The sequence below is a fragment of the Pelmatolapia mariae genome, linkage group LG15 (genome assembly GCF_036321145.2).
Source record: "Pelmatolapia mariae isolate MD_Pm_ZW linkage group LG15, Pm_UMD_F_2, whole genome shotgun sequence".
Taxonomy (NCBI): domain Eukaryota; kingdom Metazoa; phylum Chordata; class Actinopteri; order Cichliformes; family Cichlidae; genus Pelmatolapia; species Pelmatolapia mariae.
In genome coordinates, this window is record NC_086240.1 from 37789506 (window position 1) to 37809027 (window position 19522).

Consider the following 19522-nt stretch of genomic DNA (forward strand, 5'->3'; position numbering starts at 1 on the left):
GGAAGCTGAGTGGAGTGAACTTATTGTTATTAGTTCAACGCACCTGTTTGGGATGATTTGAGCTATTTTGACCTGCTGCATTATCCTGCTGGAAGAAGCCATTTATGATGCCACTACTACCTGTAGTGATACGCGGCAGAATGAATCCATGCTTTCATGAAATTTTGGCACCACCATTTGAATGTGTCAGCAATGACCCAGACTCATCAGACCAGCCAAAGTTTTTTCCAGTCTTTTATTGAGCAATTCGTCTCTGTTAACCCTAGAGATGGTTGTATGGGGAAAATCCCAGTTTCTTAAGCACTCAGACCAGCTTCTGGAGTACCAACAACGACGTTGCACTCAAAATTGCCTTTGCTCCCCAAATGTGATGCTCAGATGTGCATGGATAAATGGACTAAGCTGCTACCAAGTGATTAGCACATTAGATAACAAGCAGCCGAACAGGTGTACCTAACACTAGTGAGTATATGCAATATTCAAATATCTTCAGGTCTGCTTTTTAACTTTAAGGTACTTTATTGCTGCCCAACAACCCCAGATTTATTTCAGAAGTATGCACTGCATTATAGCACAGATAAAAATCTGTTTTTCCATTAAGCTAAAGCAGATATTCTGCCTGATTCCAGGTGATCTACTTTATATTAACCATGTTACAGTCCCATCACAGTTGACTTTCACTATATAATGACTGAGCTAATGGTGAGTAAACAAATTAAAAGTAAAAAAGTACATAAAATATATCAACAATGAAATTATTTCAAGCATATTCAAAGTTAGTGCCATACAGATTTTCTTTAAATAAGTAAAAACAACAACAACAAAAAACAAACCCTCTTAACAGTAGGCTGCCACCAGATGGCGCTGTCACACAAAACATCTCATCTTCCCGGAGGATTTCTAGTAATTCTAAGAGGATAAAGCTTGACATTCTCCGTGCAAAGGATTATTCTGCATGTTTCGTCTGGTGTGTGTGTTTCCGGCAAGGAAAAAAAAAGAAATGCATCATCTGAGGTCCTATTCAGCCTCAAAGTATCGCTGTACCGTAATCGAATCAGGCGAACTTGTTTTCATTCCCGGGGAAAAGTACTCATTATTCCACTCAGTGTTTCTCGTGGAGGAGTGCTCGTGTACTTGAAGTGTAACGCACAGTGGGGAAGATCCCGTCCACCTCAGAGATCGTGTCGGCGATGAAAGAGCCACCACTCCTGCCTGTTTTCGTTGTTATGGACCAGCAAGATTATACTTCCTTTATCATTATAACAATAAAGATTCATATTTTATGCCAAACTAGAAAAAACAGGGAGTCTGTTTTGACCAGAGCATATTTTCTTTACATATAAAATAATTCATATAAATATATTTTCTATTAAAACAGTCTGAAAGCTTATATATAAAGCTTATATAGTTATATTATAACTTTATCACTCACACGCGTGGTTTCCTACATAAAACACGCTACTTGCAGGAGTTAGGAGTTATCAGTCACACTCATCTTTACTGTAGGGAAATCATGGATACATTTAATGCAACACCTTCTGTGCACATTGCAGGTGCAGGAAATGTGAACCAGTGGCGATTCTAAGTTTAAACTTTTAGGGGGGCTCAGCTCTCATTCATGATGCCAGCAGTGCCTTGTAAATAAAATTAATGGAATATGCTGTTTGCAAATATAATCAGCCCTTTTTGCATTTGCACAACTCAGTTCAGTTGGATACACATTACAGTTTCACCTTCAAAAGCAATCTAAGCAGTTGGATGACCTATTGTAATGTCTGAGAATAATTCAGAGTGTATAATCAGACCTAATCTACCTGGTTTAACCTATTTTAGGTTTGAGCCTTTAGATATCAAACCCGAGGCTAACCCTAGAAGAGCAGGTTGCAGAGCCAAAACTGATTACAGTACAGCACAGTGCTTAATGATGTGAACTCATCATCAATGAATCTGGGTAAAACAAAAGCTACAGCTTTATAATTTTTGGTGAATTTGACTACATGTCCACACTTACTGGTTTCATTTTGCTCTTTCTCTGTCTTTGTGCCGTCACCCAAAAGTTAAATGTTACAGTGAATAAAAGACATAAACGGATCCATATCAGTTCATAGCATAATTCAAACTGAGTAAAGCCTGCTGCTGGACATTGATCTGGAGCTGTACTGTAAACAAACACTGAAGCCCAGTTTGCCCATAAAAGGAATAATTTTTTTTTTTTTACAAACTAAAAGAATAAAGTATATGTGAGCAGACTAGAGAATCATAATGATAAACATTAGCCAACATTTTTGATGTTATTTAGTCAAATAAAAACAAGCAGATGCTTTATAAGTCACAGTGATTTCCACGCATTATCAGAACAGTTTGTACTTCTGCTATATTCCAGTTAAAGTGTGTTTTAAATCCACATCACTGATTTGTGTCATTACATTACCTCTTCGTTAGGGGTGCACTGATAAATGGGTCTAAACTTATTGAAGAAACCTTCAATTATGTTTAATTTTGCTGACATAAAAGCAGTTAAATTGAAAGTTACTAAAGATACTAAAGACAGCTTATCATTTGTGGGCTGATGGCAATGTCTTTTGGTGGTTTCCTAAAAGAAAATCAAAAGGAAAAGCTCTTTGGGACCATTGTACGCGACAGTATGAAGTAGGGCAATATCAGAGAACTTTAAATGAGAAGGACTTTGGTAATAATCAGGGGAAAATATCTCTTCATTTCCAAATGTCCTGCGCAGCATTTTTTGAGTGCAGAGTACAAGGAAACTGAAGGAAAGTGAGAAAGAGGTATTTTCACTTTCACACAGGATGAAATATTAAGCACATGTATGTGTTAAAAAGATTAATAATAAATAAAATATATAATAAAAAATATCTCAAGACTTTTGGAATATATTTAAGCTTTTATCCTTGGAAATGTTGTATTTAAATAAAATATATTTGTTATTCACATCCTAAATACCAAGTCTGCCATCTGCACAGTTTATTGTTTTTTTTTTATTTATAAGTTAGTGTTTATATGAAAATGTCAGACTACCTCCCAGCATCACTAATGTGTCCCACATTGTTTCTCTCAAACTGTGTCTTTGCCTCGTGGTTACTTTATGCATTTAAAAAAGTAATTCTAAACTAATAATATGTATTTTTTATATGTTTTATAGAGTAATGTATATATAATGCAGTGGAAAGTATTTTCCCTCTTCTTATTATTTAGCATATTTCTCACTTTTTTCTCATATGTTTCAGATAATCTGATTTTTTTTTTTAATATTAAACAAACCTGAGTAATTGTCTTTAAATAATCATTTTATTTATCAAGAGGAAAAAAGTTATCCAAACCTACCTCTCCCTGTTACCTAATAACTATTTGTGCCACCCCGGGCAGCAAGAACTGCAACCAAGCATTTACAACAACTCACGATGAGTGTTTCACGTCACTGTGGAGGATTTTTTAGTCCACACTTTAAGGTCATGCTAAAGCATCTCAATTGCATTTAAGTCCTGACTGCGGTGGTTTTCACCCTGGAACTCTCCCATGGATGCTGTTTTTACCTTAACAGAGACAAATGAGGTCCACAGTTCTTTAGATGTTGTTCTAGGCCCTTTTCTGACCTTGTGAATGAGTCATTGACGTCCTCTTGGAGTAAAAATCTGGCCTGACAGAGTTTTCTTAATTTGTGGATAATGACTCTCACCATGGTTTGCTAAAACCCCAAAGCCTTAGAAACGACTTTATAACCATTTCCAGACTGATAAATGCCAGTTTATCATTTGTTCTGGAGTTTCTTTAGATTTTGGCACGATGTGCTGCTTTTTGAGATCTTTTGTTTTGTTTTACTTTGTCAGACAAGGCCAGGTAGCTTTTTTTTTTTTACCCGTTAACAAATGACATAATCATTTGAAAACTGCATTTTTTGTTTTCCTGGGTTATCTTTGTCTAATATTAAAACGTGTTTGACGATCTGAAACACGAAAGTCTGACAAATATGCAAAATAAATAATAATAAATAAATAAAATAAATTAACATAAGAAAGTAGAAAGGAGATAAATACTTTTTCCACAGCAGTGAATATTATAGATACTTTGAAGGATGCAGTGATATCCTATATTCTTAGTTATTACTGGATCTATTTATGAATTAGTTTATTCATTTACCGCATATGTAGAAATAGCAAGGATTGTTGGGTCAAACCTTATTTAAAAAGTCAGTAATGGACTTTCATGAGTAGTTATTAGTTATTATATAGTTGTCATATTCCTGCCTTGCGCGTTATTTTGTGAATTACATTTCAATACGTCCTCAGCAATGGGGCACATGCGCACTGGCCGGTGGATCCCTCTCTGACCACGACAGATGATCTTCGGAGTTGTGTGTAGTGTGTGCGCTCCACTCCCGCTGGCTGCTATGACCTAGCTACCGGACGACACTTTCAGTTTTTCCACGCTGACCTTTCCGCCTCAAACTGCAGTCCCCACACTCAACGTTACGGTCGTTTATGGTCGCATTACCGCCACTTTTTCATCGTAGCTGCTGGCCTCCGGGGCTAGCTGGCTAGCAGAGAGGGGGTGACGGAGTGGAGCCAGCTGGTCGGACAGAGAAACGGCAGCGTTAGCAAACAAGCTAATTAGCGAGAAAGACTCAGCCTGGATTATTGCCTTTAATCAAAAGAGAGCACAGGTCTGCGGCTTCACCCACTGCGGCAAAAATGAAGATAACTGTGGATTTCGAGGAGTGTTTGAAGGACTCCCCAAGGTTCAGGTGAGTGATGACAGCCAGGCTTTTTTTATTGTCCCTTCCGCTGCTTTTTTATTTATTTATTTATCTCAGGGGTAAAAGTATACAGCTAGCCGCCTGCTAAACCCTCACGCCAATCAGCAGTAAGTAGCTAGCTGTTCGTCGCCTGCTACTTTTCTATTTTTGTCCCTAAGAGAGCTGGGGCCAGCCTGGGAGGCTGCTGCTGGGACCAGGAAACCAAACAGAGACTCGCTGAGAGTCGTGGTGCAGTGGAAAGCTGCTCCAGCGCCTGTTTTTTTTCAATATAAATTATGTAAACATAGTAAAATACATTAAATATGAACGCAGAGATTAGAGTCTGTCCCAGGATCCTTGACTGGCATGACCCTGCGTGATAGTGTATCTTTTCATGACAGCCAGCTTTGTGTTTACTGTGCGCAGCACTGCATCTGTAATTCACTTTTCTGTTTGATCACACTTATATTTCTAATTAGACCCAATTGTCTATTTTCACTGTCCGCTCATTATCTTGCTTTTAAAGTAACCTGACACATTCATGATCGTTTCCATATAAAGACATATTAGTAGCGTCAGTAAGCTTCTTTCCTCCTTCAATTATGAGCTGATCAGTGAAAAAAAGAGAAATCACTGGTAACTTTACAAATAGTGCTACCGTCCTAGATTTATGGTTGAGTCTGTTCTAAAGGTGGTCATGTGACGTGTTCTCTGTGTGGTCATTTCTGACATTACCCCCCCCCCCCCCCCCTTCTTCTAAAATTTGTGTAAAAATGGCTCTCACCTCCCTCCTCTAACAGTGGCCTTGCACTGTCCAGTGTTTTGAGAAAGCATCTTCCCCTCTTCCTCCCTCTTCCTCCCTGCACAGCCCCTCGCGCTCCCTTGCTGCTGCTGCAACATCCTCTCTCACAAAAACGAGGAACAGATGTTCGAAAGTTGTTGTTGCAGTTGTTGTTTTTCTGAGACTGAGCGTTTCCTTTAGGATTGCATTCATAGGGCTGAACAAAGGGGAAACGTCCCAGTCGGTCGTTGTTGCCTGGTTTAAGGCTGTGTGACCATGATTGCCTCCCTTTAACTCACTGTTTTAAATTGGACACATTGTTACTATTAAAGCGCTCTAACTGGTGTGCTGCTTAGTGTGTCAGCTTATTGGTATTTGAGGTGTTCGAGGTGCTGCATGCTGCCACAGGCTTTGAAGCCCTCACCTCTTTGCGTCATCACACTTACGTTTACTTTTCATTGATTGTGGATAACAGAGCGCTGAGTCACTGCATATAGTTTGAAGTTTTCTATGTCAGCGAGGCAGTTTTTCAAACAAAGAAAGGAAACTGCTTCAGTGGGAGTGCAGAGGCTTTGTTTGCGATGTTTATCCAGCAGAATCTGAAATACTGCCGTCTTTCCCTACTGAAAGTCACTTATTTGTATACAAGACTTGCCTGACTGTTCTTATTTATGTTAGTAAATAAAAACAGTCATCATCATGCGCCAGGTCCGAGCATCTTTTAACATAATTCATTGCAAGGCTGCAGCAGTATAATAAGGCTTGGCACTTATTTTTCTTAATTAGAGCTTTTCTTTTCCCGGCACCATGGTGGTGTGCAGATGGTGTGTGATTGACCTTTCTCTGACCTTTAACTTTGCTGCGGCACCTGTTACAGCAGCTAAATGACACCATTACCTTGTCCTTGCTTTATTCCAAAAATAAATGCACAAAAGATGTGAAAAGTGGTAATCTGTTGATCAGTTAGATGATGTTTGATGAATATATACTCATACACAGAATATGATCAGGATTTGGGGTTACCTTGGGCTTTAAAAAGGTGCTCTTTTTCTGACTTCTGTAGACCAAAGAATCTGTTGATTAATCCTGTAAAACATTAACCTAAAGTCAAAATTAATCATTAGACTTTACAGTAGTTCTCGTTCTGTCTGTTTAAATGTAAATAACTCTGCTTCTCTGCCTGTCCCAATCAAAAGTATAAAAGTTATCACTTTTTGGAGGGGTTTGGATGCAGCAGGCAAAGTACTAGGCCTAGTTTGTGACAAATAAACAACAAGCAGTGAGTTTCTCCTCCAGGACTACTGAACTTGCCATCGGTGGCACTGAACTTGCTGGTGCCACCGATGTCGGTGCTATTTGACCATCTTGCACCACTGAAGGACATCATGGATAGAATCTGCAGGAACTTAACTTAGTGCTTAACTCAATGATTTCACTATAGTACTTTTTATAGTAGTAGTTTTCTAGCAGGTTTTTCTCTCCAGTTATTTCTATGTTATGCTGCTTGGTGCTTCTACTGTTCTACATTTTGGATGCCAGCTTTATAATCCACGCTAAAACCAAAGCATTGCATTACTATGGATCAAACTATGAAATATAATAAGTCAACAGCTGCAACATTAAAGTCATAATGATTTGGACAAGTGCCATTCTAAATGGTAAACACATTTAGTTTGGGTCAACACCTGGATTTTACTTAGCAAAGTGTAAGAGCCTTACGTTGGTCTAGGATACTTTTTGGTTACTTTTGGTCTAGGTGTGGGATCAGCATCATTATGTACCACCCAAAAAATTGAGGTCAGCTGAATAGCTGAATATATTGAGTGACCAGGTTTTTTCTTCCCTGGTGGAAATGGTACATTGACAGACTCAGGCGTTTGACATTGCATAAGCACACCAAATGCTAAAGGTGGTCCAATGAAATATTAGAGATTGTGGGGGGTTTTGTTTGGTCAGGGCAGTGTGTTTTGATATTACAGCCTGTGCACCGTTAAGCTGCTTAAGCTGATTCTAACTTTTACTTAAGTAAAAAGTCAACATACTTTTTTCCACTTTGCAAAACAAACAAACAAACAAACAAACAATTAATTATCAAATATAAAATGATGTTTAAACTTTCGTGCAGCACTACTTTCAATTGGACAATTTCTATCCCAATTTTTTTACACTGATTGTATTTCTCATCAAATATTCTGATTTCCTTTGGGCACCTCTATTTTGTTCTTAGTCCGCTCTGTCCCACCCTGGGTTAAAAACTTATGGAAACGCCCATGCATCCAGCTGACAGCGGATCCCCAGAGCTGAGCTGCAGCTCAGAATGGCGGGGCTGGAGGCTGTGGGATGAGAGACTTGCAGTAGAAAAAGCTGAATCATATTGAGGGCTGCCACAGCAACCTGGCCCGTGAGTCAGCTGGTAACATGAGACAGGAATGGTCGGTGCTAGTTGGCTAGCAGCAACTGAACTTTCGGAATAAGAGCAAGAGGATTGTTTTTAAATGTGTCACCAAATGTATATGATGAGGTAAAATCTACGAGTAGGAAACACCACTGTATGGGCAGATGTGATACAACACATAGAACTCGACAAAGGTTCTCGTTACTTTTTGTCAAAAAACTCCAGTTTGTGTTTTATTCTGTTAATCTAATTCACATCCACCTCCCATGATTGTCTGAGCAAGGTAACAATATAGCCCTGTCTCTGTTTGTGCTTTTTTGTGACCTTTGCCCCCCTTTTGGGGGAGTCATCAGTTAGCATTTCCTGACTTAAACACTGCTGTAGGTTCATCATTGCTCCATAGTTATTAGAGATTATGGCACCATAGTTTTCCACTTCGACCACCGCAGCTCTGCTGCCGTTTATCCAACCCCCCTCTCGTTGTGTTTGGCCAGGGAAGACGACGACGACGCAGGAGACACAGAGTATGGATAAAAACATGTAATACGCACCAGCGTGAATTAGCTCTCACTTGCTCGACATCTGTTTCCAGTTTGGTGTTTGCTTTCAACTTGGTGCTGGAGAATATGGAGCCCCCAAATGTAGAGAGGGTTGTTTTTAAGTGGTATTTTGGCACACCCCACTTACTTTTTTTTTTTTTTTTTTTTTAAATCCTCATTTTTGTTGGAGAAACCGTCTTTGGTTGTAAACCATGTGTTTGGGCTGTATGAGAGATTCACTAGTGCAAAAAAGTTATGTATTTTTGGCAGTAAACCCTAGTAGCCTAGTTTTCCACTTGAGAATAGATGTTGGACTCGAGAGCTTTCCTGGCTCTTCTTCAAGTATGATAGTTAAAAATTCCCTCCAGAGTGCAGCAGCTTTTCTATCCACGAGTATAGGAACAGATGTTTTACATATTTTATATGCTGTTCCACTCTGCAATGTCCCCAACAAAAACAATTATCTGTAGTGTCTTTTTATATGGAATAAGCAATGTGGGGGTAGCTTAAGGACCTCAAAAGTTATGGATACTTTAGGCTCCATTTATTAAACTGATCATAACATCTGTAAAACTGAAATGTTTCCAGTTTTTTAAATAGGACACACAAGAAATTATCCCATCAAGAGATTATAGTATGATGGAAATGTTTTCAGACTAGTTGTTGAGGTGAGGTAATTTCTGTAAGTAGCAGAAAAGTTCTCCTTGTTGTTGCGTTCCTTTTAATCATTATTACACGAGTACGTGTTCCTGATTGGGTGTGTGACCATGCAGTGCGATACATCCTGATTAGCTTCCCATGGGAGTCCACCTGTGGGCTTGTTATCATGCTGGGCTATTTGCAGTTTGATTTAATTAAGCTCTGGTCCATTTCCTTTTAATGGTTATTAATCAAGCCAATTAAAATGAATGAAATGTGAGGACTGAGGCTGCTCTTTATATCACATAAATACCCGTGTAAATACTTTAACTTTCAAGTATACAATTATTTTATCAGAGAGGATGAAGCACAGAGAAACTGTTGTTAATTTTTTCTAATTAAGAAAATTAATCTCTCTAAAAACGCTTTTTCAAAAACTCAGATTTTGTGGATTTTACACATTGCCTTGAGTATATAATTATTAACTCTGGATTTTTTTTATGAGGCAGGCTTTTCACTGTCTATAAGTGATTAATCCGTTAAATGAGAGAATATTGTGTAAGTCATTAAGAAAATACTTTTGTTGTAATTATTATTTATAGCTCTCCAAATACATAATATTGTTGAACAATAATTGTTGATGATATCCCCTCGTCTACAGCAAATACAGTTAAGCCTGTAACTTTGTGGACATAGGCACAATTTTTGTAGTGTTGCCATCTTTACATCATTAAAGTAGATTTTAATTCTAACCATCAACATATGATTATGCAAACTAGTCAGTTAATATTAGGGAGTTGGTATTGTAATAATTGTTTAGGGGTTCACAGCTAGTTTTATACACAGTCCCCTATTTTCAGTGGCTCAGAATTGATTGGATAATTGAGTGATAATCAGTTTCACGGCTCAGTGAGCTGTTAATGCAAGTAAAGGGGATCTTCACAGAAGGCTTTTAGTATTCTTTAGGCTGAAATCCAAACTAAAAATAAAGTAAATAATTAAGGAGTGGCCACATTAACAATCTATTTCATTCTTTAAAAGAAGGAATGCACTGGTCAGCTGTAAGACAACTATTGTGGGTGATCTGTGACTTCCAGAGTTTACATTAAGGTGCAAACCTCTGGGTACACTCGAGATCAACAATACTAGTTTAGACATTGGCAGAAAACATCTAAAAGAGCCTGAAAAAAATGAAGGTTAACTTGCACCAGAATGATGGAAAGAAAAAAGTATGGAGAAGGAGCCAAATTAGTGGGCTGTCAAACCATGAGAGTAATGCTATGGCATGGGCATGTACGGCTGCTAGTGCAGGGCTCGCAAAATTTCAAAATCCCTGGTAGCCCTTCGGGCAGGGACTCTTCAGTTTTTGGTAGCCCAAAATAAATTTAAGTAGCCCGAATAAAAAAGGGAGCAATTTTTTTTATGTTTTGTTTCCTGTTTTGTTTCCGTTACAATATTATACTTTAATGTATAATATTGTAACGGAAACATTAATCAAAAAATTGTTGAAACACAAATTACAATATTGTATAAAAATTACAATCATCAACTCAAATACTTGGTTGTAATTGAACAGAAATTTCTATGAACTTGTAAGAACTGTACAACAGGAATCAGTCTGTCAGATCCTGAATTTGAAATTTCCACTGAAATCACAGGTACGAGGCAAGTGGAACCAAGATCTAGGCCATTTGCTTTTTGAAGTTTGCAAAGACTGCTAAATTTTGCCAGTGGTAGTTCACTCTTTGCAACATAGTAGGCTGTTCTAAACAGATTTTTCAGGTTGATTTTTAGTATGTTATTTGCAGACTGAGCAATAATCCATTTCTTGCATTTCTCATGGGTTCTAATGGGGGCCTTTCTTAAAATTACTGGTCCCAGTAACAAAGGCACTTGTGGACTCAGAAATCGAGGGAAACCAACAGCACACCCGGCAGAACATTATGTTATTTACACGGGTGCACATAAGTGGTCCACATGTGCGCATTCGCTGTCAAAATAAAAGACGCGCACCAGATAAGAAGTTGCAACGCGCGTTTGCGTCCATATAAAAGGCACTGTTTTTGTCCGCTAGAGTGGGATTTTCACGGCATATTCTGCACCAAATCTCTGTGCATTCATCATTTGTTTAAAGCCAGCTCACCTCCTGCAACCACTTTTCCTAGAATACGCGCTTCTTTTGTGGTTCGGACTCCATCTGACATTTCTTTGGAGGTGGAGGAACACCAAAGTAATTGCTTAAAGGAGATTCTTCGACATCTTTAAGAGTTCTAAACAAATGTCTGTCCTCCTCCAGAAAATCTTATGGACGCAAACACGCGTTGCGACTTCTTATCTTGTGCGCGTATTTTATTTTGACAGCGAATGCGCACCTGCGGACCACTTATGTGCACCCCTGGTTATTTAGCTTGTCATATTCCAGCCACAGAAATTCTTTTGTCCATGAAACCATAAAGCTGCACTTTCTTTTTGCCTTATAGTCTGATTTGTCATAACTTTTCCGTTTTGTGGTAAGCTTTTCTTTGGCTGTCACTTCTTCACCCTGACCGGTCTTATTTGGCTCAGCAGAACTAAAATATATATCCTGCTGCCTTTACACACGCACTCACATAACGCTCAGCGATTCTCTGCGCGATCAACCTCTCACATGTTTAAGCTTCCTGCGGGAGATTTCACTTGTCATGTTTGCATAGTAAACTAACGATTGATAAGACGATGTCAGAGGAATTGGTGCGCAAATTATCGTCACTCACCAATCAGTACTGTCGCTCTCTATACGCAGTTCGCGCGATTGCAAAGTGAAAGCAAAAAACAAGCGCAAATTCAAATGCGATTTCAATATGTCACATATAGGGCTGCTCGATTATGGCAAAAATGATAATCACGATTATTTTCACTGAAATTGAGATCTCGATTATTTGATGATATTTATTTAACAATAACAATGTATTGAATAATGGCTTTAAAGATTGTCAAAAATAGTATAAAATAGTGTGCAAATACTGATAACAGTGCAAATGTTTGCAATATAAAAAATAAAATGTAAACATCTATGTTTAGTGAACTTTGCCATGTCGCTCTGTGGTGCACCTACGACACCAAAGTTTACACGCTATGTCTACTTGATCCACGTCTGACTCCGCGAACCCATAATGTTTCCACACCACTGAAGGTTTTTTTTTTACCTCTCTTTTCAGCCAACGGCAGTCACTCTCCTCTCTAAATAACTTCTGCTTAGCTTTCCGAGCTTCCCTCTGTTAGCTCCTCTTAATTGTTGTGCCGCGTGTTCGAAACCCAGAGAGGTGCTCTCGATTTGCCACACGGAGCAGCGCGAGAGTAAAGCACGAGGGAGGTGCTAATAATCGGCTCAGTCATTTTTAATGATCGTTGAAAGCCCAGATCGTAATTTAGATTAAAATTCGATTAATTGAGCAGCCCTAGTCACATATTGGCAGTGGTTCACCGATGCCAATGACATATTTACCCAGCTACATTTCCGAAAGAATGCAAAAGCATTGACATATATTTTTCCTTCCTATGATAGCCCGACGGGCAGGGCAGGGATAGATTCTGGTAGCCCGACTGGAAAAATCGCTAGCCCCGGGACGTCGGGCTAGCGATTTTGCGAGCCCTGTAGTGGAACCAGGTCACTAGTGTTTATTGGAGATGTGACTGCTGATAGAATTAGCAGGATTAACTCTGAAGTGTACAGGTTTATACTCTCTACTCAGATGCAGCCAAATGCTGTAAAAGCTGATTGTACATCGCTTCACAGTCATAGGGATAATGACACCAAGCAGCTGCAAAGGCAACCCAGGGGCTTCTAAAGGAAAATAAAAGCGATATTCTTCAATGGCTAAATCAGTCGCAACAGAGTACGCTTTTCAGTTACTGAAGACAAAACCGAAGGCAGTAGTGGGACCCACAAACAAACAGCGACTGAAGGTGGCTGCTGTAAAGGTGATGTCCATGGTTTCTACACGTCCGGCAGTTACTGACTGCAACGTTTTTTTTTTTTATCCAAGTATTAAAAAATAATCATTAGATCAAAAATTATGTTAGTTACTGAAAATGTAAATGGGGATTGACTTTAATTCCTAAACATGTGTCATTATCCAAAAAACCTACTGACCTAACTGTATGTGAGCACATTAATCTGTGGATCACATTAACGCCACCGTCTAGTGAAAATGCTGGAGTTTCCACTCTTTCTCATCAGTGCATTTCCTTCCTGCTACTTCCTTGTGACATAGGAAGACCAGATGTGAAGCTGGCCTTGATGTTTAGTCAATACTACACCAGAATTTCCAAAAGCTAGTAAGCATTTATCTTTAAATAATGACTTCATCTTGTTGACGATGCCGACACGTGTGTGTGTGTATGTGTCTAATGGTGGGTTTTTACCACTGGAGGACCCCCTTCTGTGACAGCACTGCTCCACTCTCTAACAATTACAGGATCTACGTCACGGGACTGAATCTCACCCCATTCTTCATGTTTCCAACTGTTTGCCTCTACCACCACTGTTATTTCAGTCCAGTGGAATAAACCCTTTTCATGCAAAGTGGTCAGCTTTTCTGGGAGAAGTAATGAAGTTAAAAAAAACAAAAAAAGCAAACTGTGTAAAATAATCTTCCTCCTGTATTTTAAGAAGTTCTTGGCAGAAGTAAGACAAGACGAGGGAGGCTGCAGGACAGTACGCAAGATATATTTGGAAGACATCAAAGTAAAGATGTAATGCCGGGCTGACACATCTAAATTGGATTAGTAATAGTAATTTAGAAGTAAGCCTGCTTGGGGCTAACTATGAAGTTTGAGCTTTTTTATTTGGAAAATCATATTGTTATCAACTAGGGAAACTTCCCTGTATTCTCTTGAATATGGCTTGAAATGGCTTATTGTCACTGGAGGTAGAGGAGCTCGGTATTTCTGTGTCAACAGTGCATATTAACTTCCCGAAATCACATAATTGGTGAACCGAGAAGTCATTTTACTTCTGTATGACCATTACATGATAAATAGTTGTTCCGATATTGTGCAACGGGGGAACAGATTTTCAACCAAACCGGTGCTTCTGCATTACACAATATTCTCCAGTGAGACAGAAATACGTGTAAAGTATATTCTTTGATGTCTCCTTTTGTCTTTGAAGTGTTGAGGTCCGTACCGCAGGCCTGAAGAAGACTCGGTAGCAACATGAATGACAAACCTGTTCGGCCGCCTGACTTCTTTATGTAGAGTAGACACAAGCAGCTGGGCAGATGCCAGCCGCCTCACGGAGCTCCAGGGGTGGAATTATTTGCTTTTTGGAGTGTGGTCACTGAATCACTGCTAAAGAATTAGGTGTCTCCTTTTCTTTTTATACAGTATTTTACTGTCCAGACAAATCATTGACTCTAGTGCTTGTAGACTAGCACAGTAAAAGTCTGGAGCTGTTGTTAGTGTTGTTGGCAGTGTTAGAATCTTAGTCACCCCCTGCTAAAATAACATTTTTATGTGGATGTTTACTCAAAAGAAGTACTCCAGCTTTAAGAGGCAGAATGTCAGGCGACTAACTAGAACTGATTCAAATGACTTGAATTAATTTCCTAAAGGAAAGCAAGCCATTGTTTACTGTCTACTGTTGTTAGATTGCTGGCTTACAAAATGGAAGATGGATCATGTTATAAGATATGTAGAGTAATATAAGAATATTGTAATATTGGCATTTATATTCCAAGCAGGAGGCTTCTGTTTTGATGTACAGTGGTGTGGAGTCCTATCTGACATAAGCTTTTGGATCAGTGCCTTTTTGGGTCAACATAAAGGGAAGCAGGACATAAACATGGCCTCGCTGAATCTGAAATTGCCTCTGATGTGGTTTACAAAGCAGACTTTTTTTTTCTCCCCGTTTTCCTTCTTCATGGCCTGTAGTCTGTCTTATACCACACGTCTCTCCCTATTTAGCTCTGGCTTGATCCTCACACCCACTCAGCACTTAAACCAGGCTTAGTTCCCTAATTTTTATTGTTTCATGTAGTAAAAAAGCTAGTAGTCATATGGATATTTCCTGGAATTTATTCTTGGATGCCTTGTCACAGAGGGAGGAAGAGAGTGCTTTTTTTTTTTTAAAGCTTTAATGGTTTGGAATATGGATATGTTTTCTTTAGATCTTGAATGAGCAGCACCAGCTATGGAACAGCAGGGATCTGGTATCTCTACGCATCGTAACCCTTCCAAATAGTTTGCACAGTTTTCTGTTGTTGAATGATACCATAGTTCAGAGAGTTTGCATTTTGTTTTATCTACTGGTTACACTCTGTGAATGCTGTTTTTGCACAAACTACCTCTCTTGTTCTGTTTTTGGAGACCAGAATCCTTTTGGACTAAGAATGTAGATTCTTAGTGATCCAAATTGGTGGGCAAGAACATTTTATATCTCTTTACTGATGATATTCTCCTCTTTTTGTCAAATTTGGCAGGTAGTATTCTAAATCTCATTAAACAAATTGATCAATTTAGACAGTTTTCGGGTTATTAAATAAGTTATACGATACCATCAGTGCTTTATTTAAATCAAGAGAAAGAGAATCTCCAATAATCAAATCACTGTTTATAAATGCAAAAGAAGGATTCATGTATTTAGGAGTCACAATTACTACAGATATAAAAGCAATTGTAAATGTTAACTTGTATATAAGACGAACTTTGGTTAGGGGGATGACGATGCACATCTCTTTAATGGATGTGTCAATATAATAAAAATGACTATTTAATTCTATTGGCAAAATTTCTTTACTTATTTCAGTGGATCCCTTTGCCGTTATTGAAATAATTTTTTTAACATGATTCATTCAATCTTTACTAGAAGTATTTGGAACAATACAAAGCCCAGAAAAAGACTCAGATAGGTATATCTACCCTATGACAGAGGAGGGCTGCAGTTCCCAAATTTGAAATTGTACTATTGGTCTGCCCAATTACAAACTGTACATTTTACTTTTCAACAGGTGTTCCAACTTCCTGAGTAGATATGGAAAAAACATCAGCAAAGAGTTGGTATAAAGCTCATAAACACCAACCCACTTTTTTTCTCACCAGTCCATGGTAATGCATCCGAAAATTGTTCAAATATCATCCCTATGACATTTAAGGAACTGTGTCTAAAATGTGATATCTCTAAGAAGCAATGCAGTTGAGACACTTTATTCAAACACATTGATCCTTTGCATATGAACCGCAACTCGCACACCTTGAAGACCTAGTGGTGAAGAAATTTCTGTTCTTCATAATGCGTTTTGACAAAGAGTCTAATAGTAACGGATTAGAGGCATGGAAAACTGATATACAAGGAGTACAACAGGATGAGTGGGAAATGGCATGCTCAAAAGCTCAGAAACAAAAGATTAACACCAGACTGAGACTGTTAGAATAGAAGTGGTTAATGAGAACTAGCATTAGACCTTGAAAAATAAACTGAATCAGTGGTTCTCTGACATTCAAGATGTGTGTTTTAATTGTCTGTTTCATCTTAATGTGTTTGCTCACTCAGGGTGCGTGTTTAAAATGTTGGCAACGTCAATAAAATCATTTAAATAAGAATGTAGTATCTACAGTACATCTGTGGTGTTTACATTCAAAACTACACACATAAACCAGGCTAGTGGACGTGATTTGTGTTTCCAGCTTTGCCCTGTGCACACGTGTCACAGCTGTTGGCCTGTTTAATATGTGTGCATGTTTTGAGATTAATTAAAAGCCATATGTATTATCTCAGTTATCTCATGGTCACAAAGTCTGTGTGATGCACCATGTTTGCTTATTTATTACATAATAAAGTGTTGCGGTAAAACTAACAGCAATCGCATTAAAAATGAGTGTTGTGAATAAACATGAGATATGTTATTATTATTATTATTATGTAATTATCCTTGTAGTTGTTTGATGTACGATGATTTCAATCTCTTTCTCGGATAGTCTTTTACACTCAAAGGTCAGCTGCTTAAAACCCAGGTCATCATATTTGTGCAGTATCTTCTGTATCAGAATACCAGGAAAAATAAATACAAACACTTAAACAACTTGTATATACGTCTTACTTGCCATGTTTTCATACTTGTTAAAGACAGCGTGAGATTTTTGTTTTCTGTTTGCTTTTGTTTTTTTGTATTTTCTTATCATATCAAGTGCTGAAGAAGAATGTCAGTGTGTAACCTGCTCAGATGCTAATTTAAGTTTTATGTCAACAATCAGGATAAAACGTAAAATGCATGAAACCAGACTGCGTAGACATGGTCTCAAGCAACAAAGCATTTTACCAAAATACGTAAGAGAGAAACAAGTCAATATAGAAAGAGCTATAATAAACAGGATTTAAGAAGAATGACAGATAAAAGTAAGCTATATAGATATCTTAACTTTGTCTGATCAAATGGATCAGAATAAACAGAATAATAAAATCCAGTGTACTTTACTTTGTGCATATGTGGCATTTCTCATGACTGTCATATCTACTTGCTCTTTGTACACTTAATCCAGAGTGAAGGCCGTACACTGCCACCTTTAGTTTATCAGGTTCCAGGTGATTGATATGACAGCATATACCATGTATATAAATGTATATTGTTTTTAAGAAAAAGAAGAAAACAACTATATACAAAGCACATTTCAAATGGATTTCTTTCTCCTGAAAATGTATTCAGACTCCCCTGCAACCCGTATACTTTCAGTCTCATTTGCTAGAACCAGCTGTTCAGCTTGGCTCACTCCAGGAGTGGAAAGAGAGTTGTCAGCAGTCAGTATATCCAAACCAGCTGAAAATGCTGCCTTTCATGTTACTGCTTTTCAATTCATTAGTGTTGCCCTTTTCAAGTCATGCCCAAATATTTCTTGGTTTAAGGGCTGGTTCTGGATTTTGCTTGATTTTTCAATATTTCTGTTGTTGATTTGTTTGATAAGCACATAATCTTATTGAGCCATCTAACCTCTCCTCAGCTTCGGGCCATGAACTTCTGTTCTGATGTTCACCTATAAACATTGTCTTTGATACACTTTAAAACCAGTTGGTTCTCTGAGTGATTTCAAAGTAGCCCCATGGTGATGATCCCACCACTGTGCTTCATAATTAGGATTATGTTTTGTTTCTGTTGTTGGCCTTTTTTCCCCAGATGACCTTTTTTGACATTTTTTTTCCTGTTTCCTGCTGATTTATGATGTAAACGAGAGTAAAGCAGTGTGAAATTTGACTGTCATACCACTCATTAGAATTCATGAAACTAACCTGGTGACAACTCTGTTGAAAGGAGTCTTATGAGGCTGTGATAAAACCGTGGTTCACACTGTCCTGACTTTGTACAGAAAAGAGGGCTTTGTCACTTAGTGGATTTTGTATCGTTTTGTTTATGTAGAGGAGCACTTGTACAACCCACACTTAGAGTTTGCGCATTAATTTAAATATCTGCATTCAGGTATCTTTTAGAGAGGTACATAGTTTAATCCAGTTTTCTTTGTCTATTTTGGTGACTTTAGTCTAGTAGGGACCACATTTTATGACTCTTCAGTGTAGATCTTGGTGTTTCCAAAGCTTTGTGGCTCTTCTTTCCTCTGCTTTCTCCTCTTTTGCTCATTATCCAGTTTCAGCCTGGATATGCTCCAAGTTCAGAGCTATGAGGCAATAGCCCAAATTTTCATTTTGCCAAAGCCCCTCCTTTTCTTATCCTGTCAGCACTTTTGCAAGTTTAGCTTGCAGGCTCAGCTTTTCAGATTAGAAGGAAATGGTCTTCTTCTTGCAGTTACTTGGAAAGCATGACAGTGACTGACTGACAATTAAAACAATTGTTTCTAGGTCTGTTCCTGAGAATGTATCTGAGTTTTCCAGTCTTCTTTCATTTCAGTGATGTTTATTATAGTTCATACTTGTGACCTGGATACTAAATGTTGTTGTTTGCCCCTGGGCAGAGAGATCAAGTGACTTTTATCAAGCAAGAACTGGCCTGACAAGATGTTAGATAACGCATAATCAGATAACGCTAATTTGACTGACTGACAAACACAGTCTATTGGGTAATTTTATTGTAATAATTCAATTCACTTTTTTGTAAAGTGTACAACTAAAGCTTTCCTTAAACATGTTTTAACTAACCCTTCCTTCCCTCTGTTTTTAGTGTTGGCAAGTGTTTGTACTCCTTACGTTTGTACTAACTACATCACCAAGCAAAAGTCAAATCCTCCTGAAGTCGGACGCTCGACACGGTCGGCAGAGCAGTGGTGATTCTGTGTGAATCACTGGAGAAATGTTCTTTGTCCGTGGCAGCGGAGAAAGACAAACGGGGCTTGTAGCATGTTCTTTTGACCACGGTTAATATCTGTGTGAGAGAGGCACAGTCATCTATTGCCTTTGACCCTGTTTCTGCCCTGTTGGACTACTTAAGACCTCAGTT

At 38.4% G+C, this 19522-nt stretch overlaps 1 protein-coding gene across 2 annotated transcripts in view; it reads left to right on the top strand.

Annotated features, from left to right (window-relative positions):
• The first annotated feature begins 4343 nt into the window (after positions 1-4343).
• Positions 4344-19522, top strand: part of LOC134643527 (arf-GAP with coiled-coil, ANK repeat and PH domain-containing protein 2-like) — a 56393-nt gene continuing 41214 nt past the window's right edge. For both annotated transcript variants that reach the window (XM_063495941.1, XM_063495940.1), the window contains exon 1: positions 4344-4759. In XM_063495941.1, coding sequence (XP_063352011.1) covers positions 4707-4759 — 53 coding nt within the window. In that variant the 5' untranslated portion in view covers positions 4344-4706. The remainder of the gene's footprint in view (positions 4760-19522) is intronic.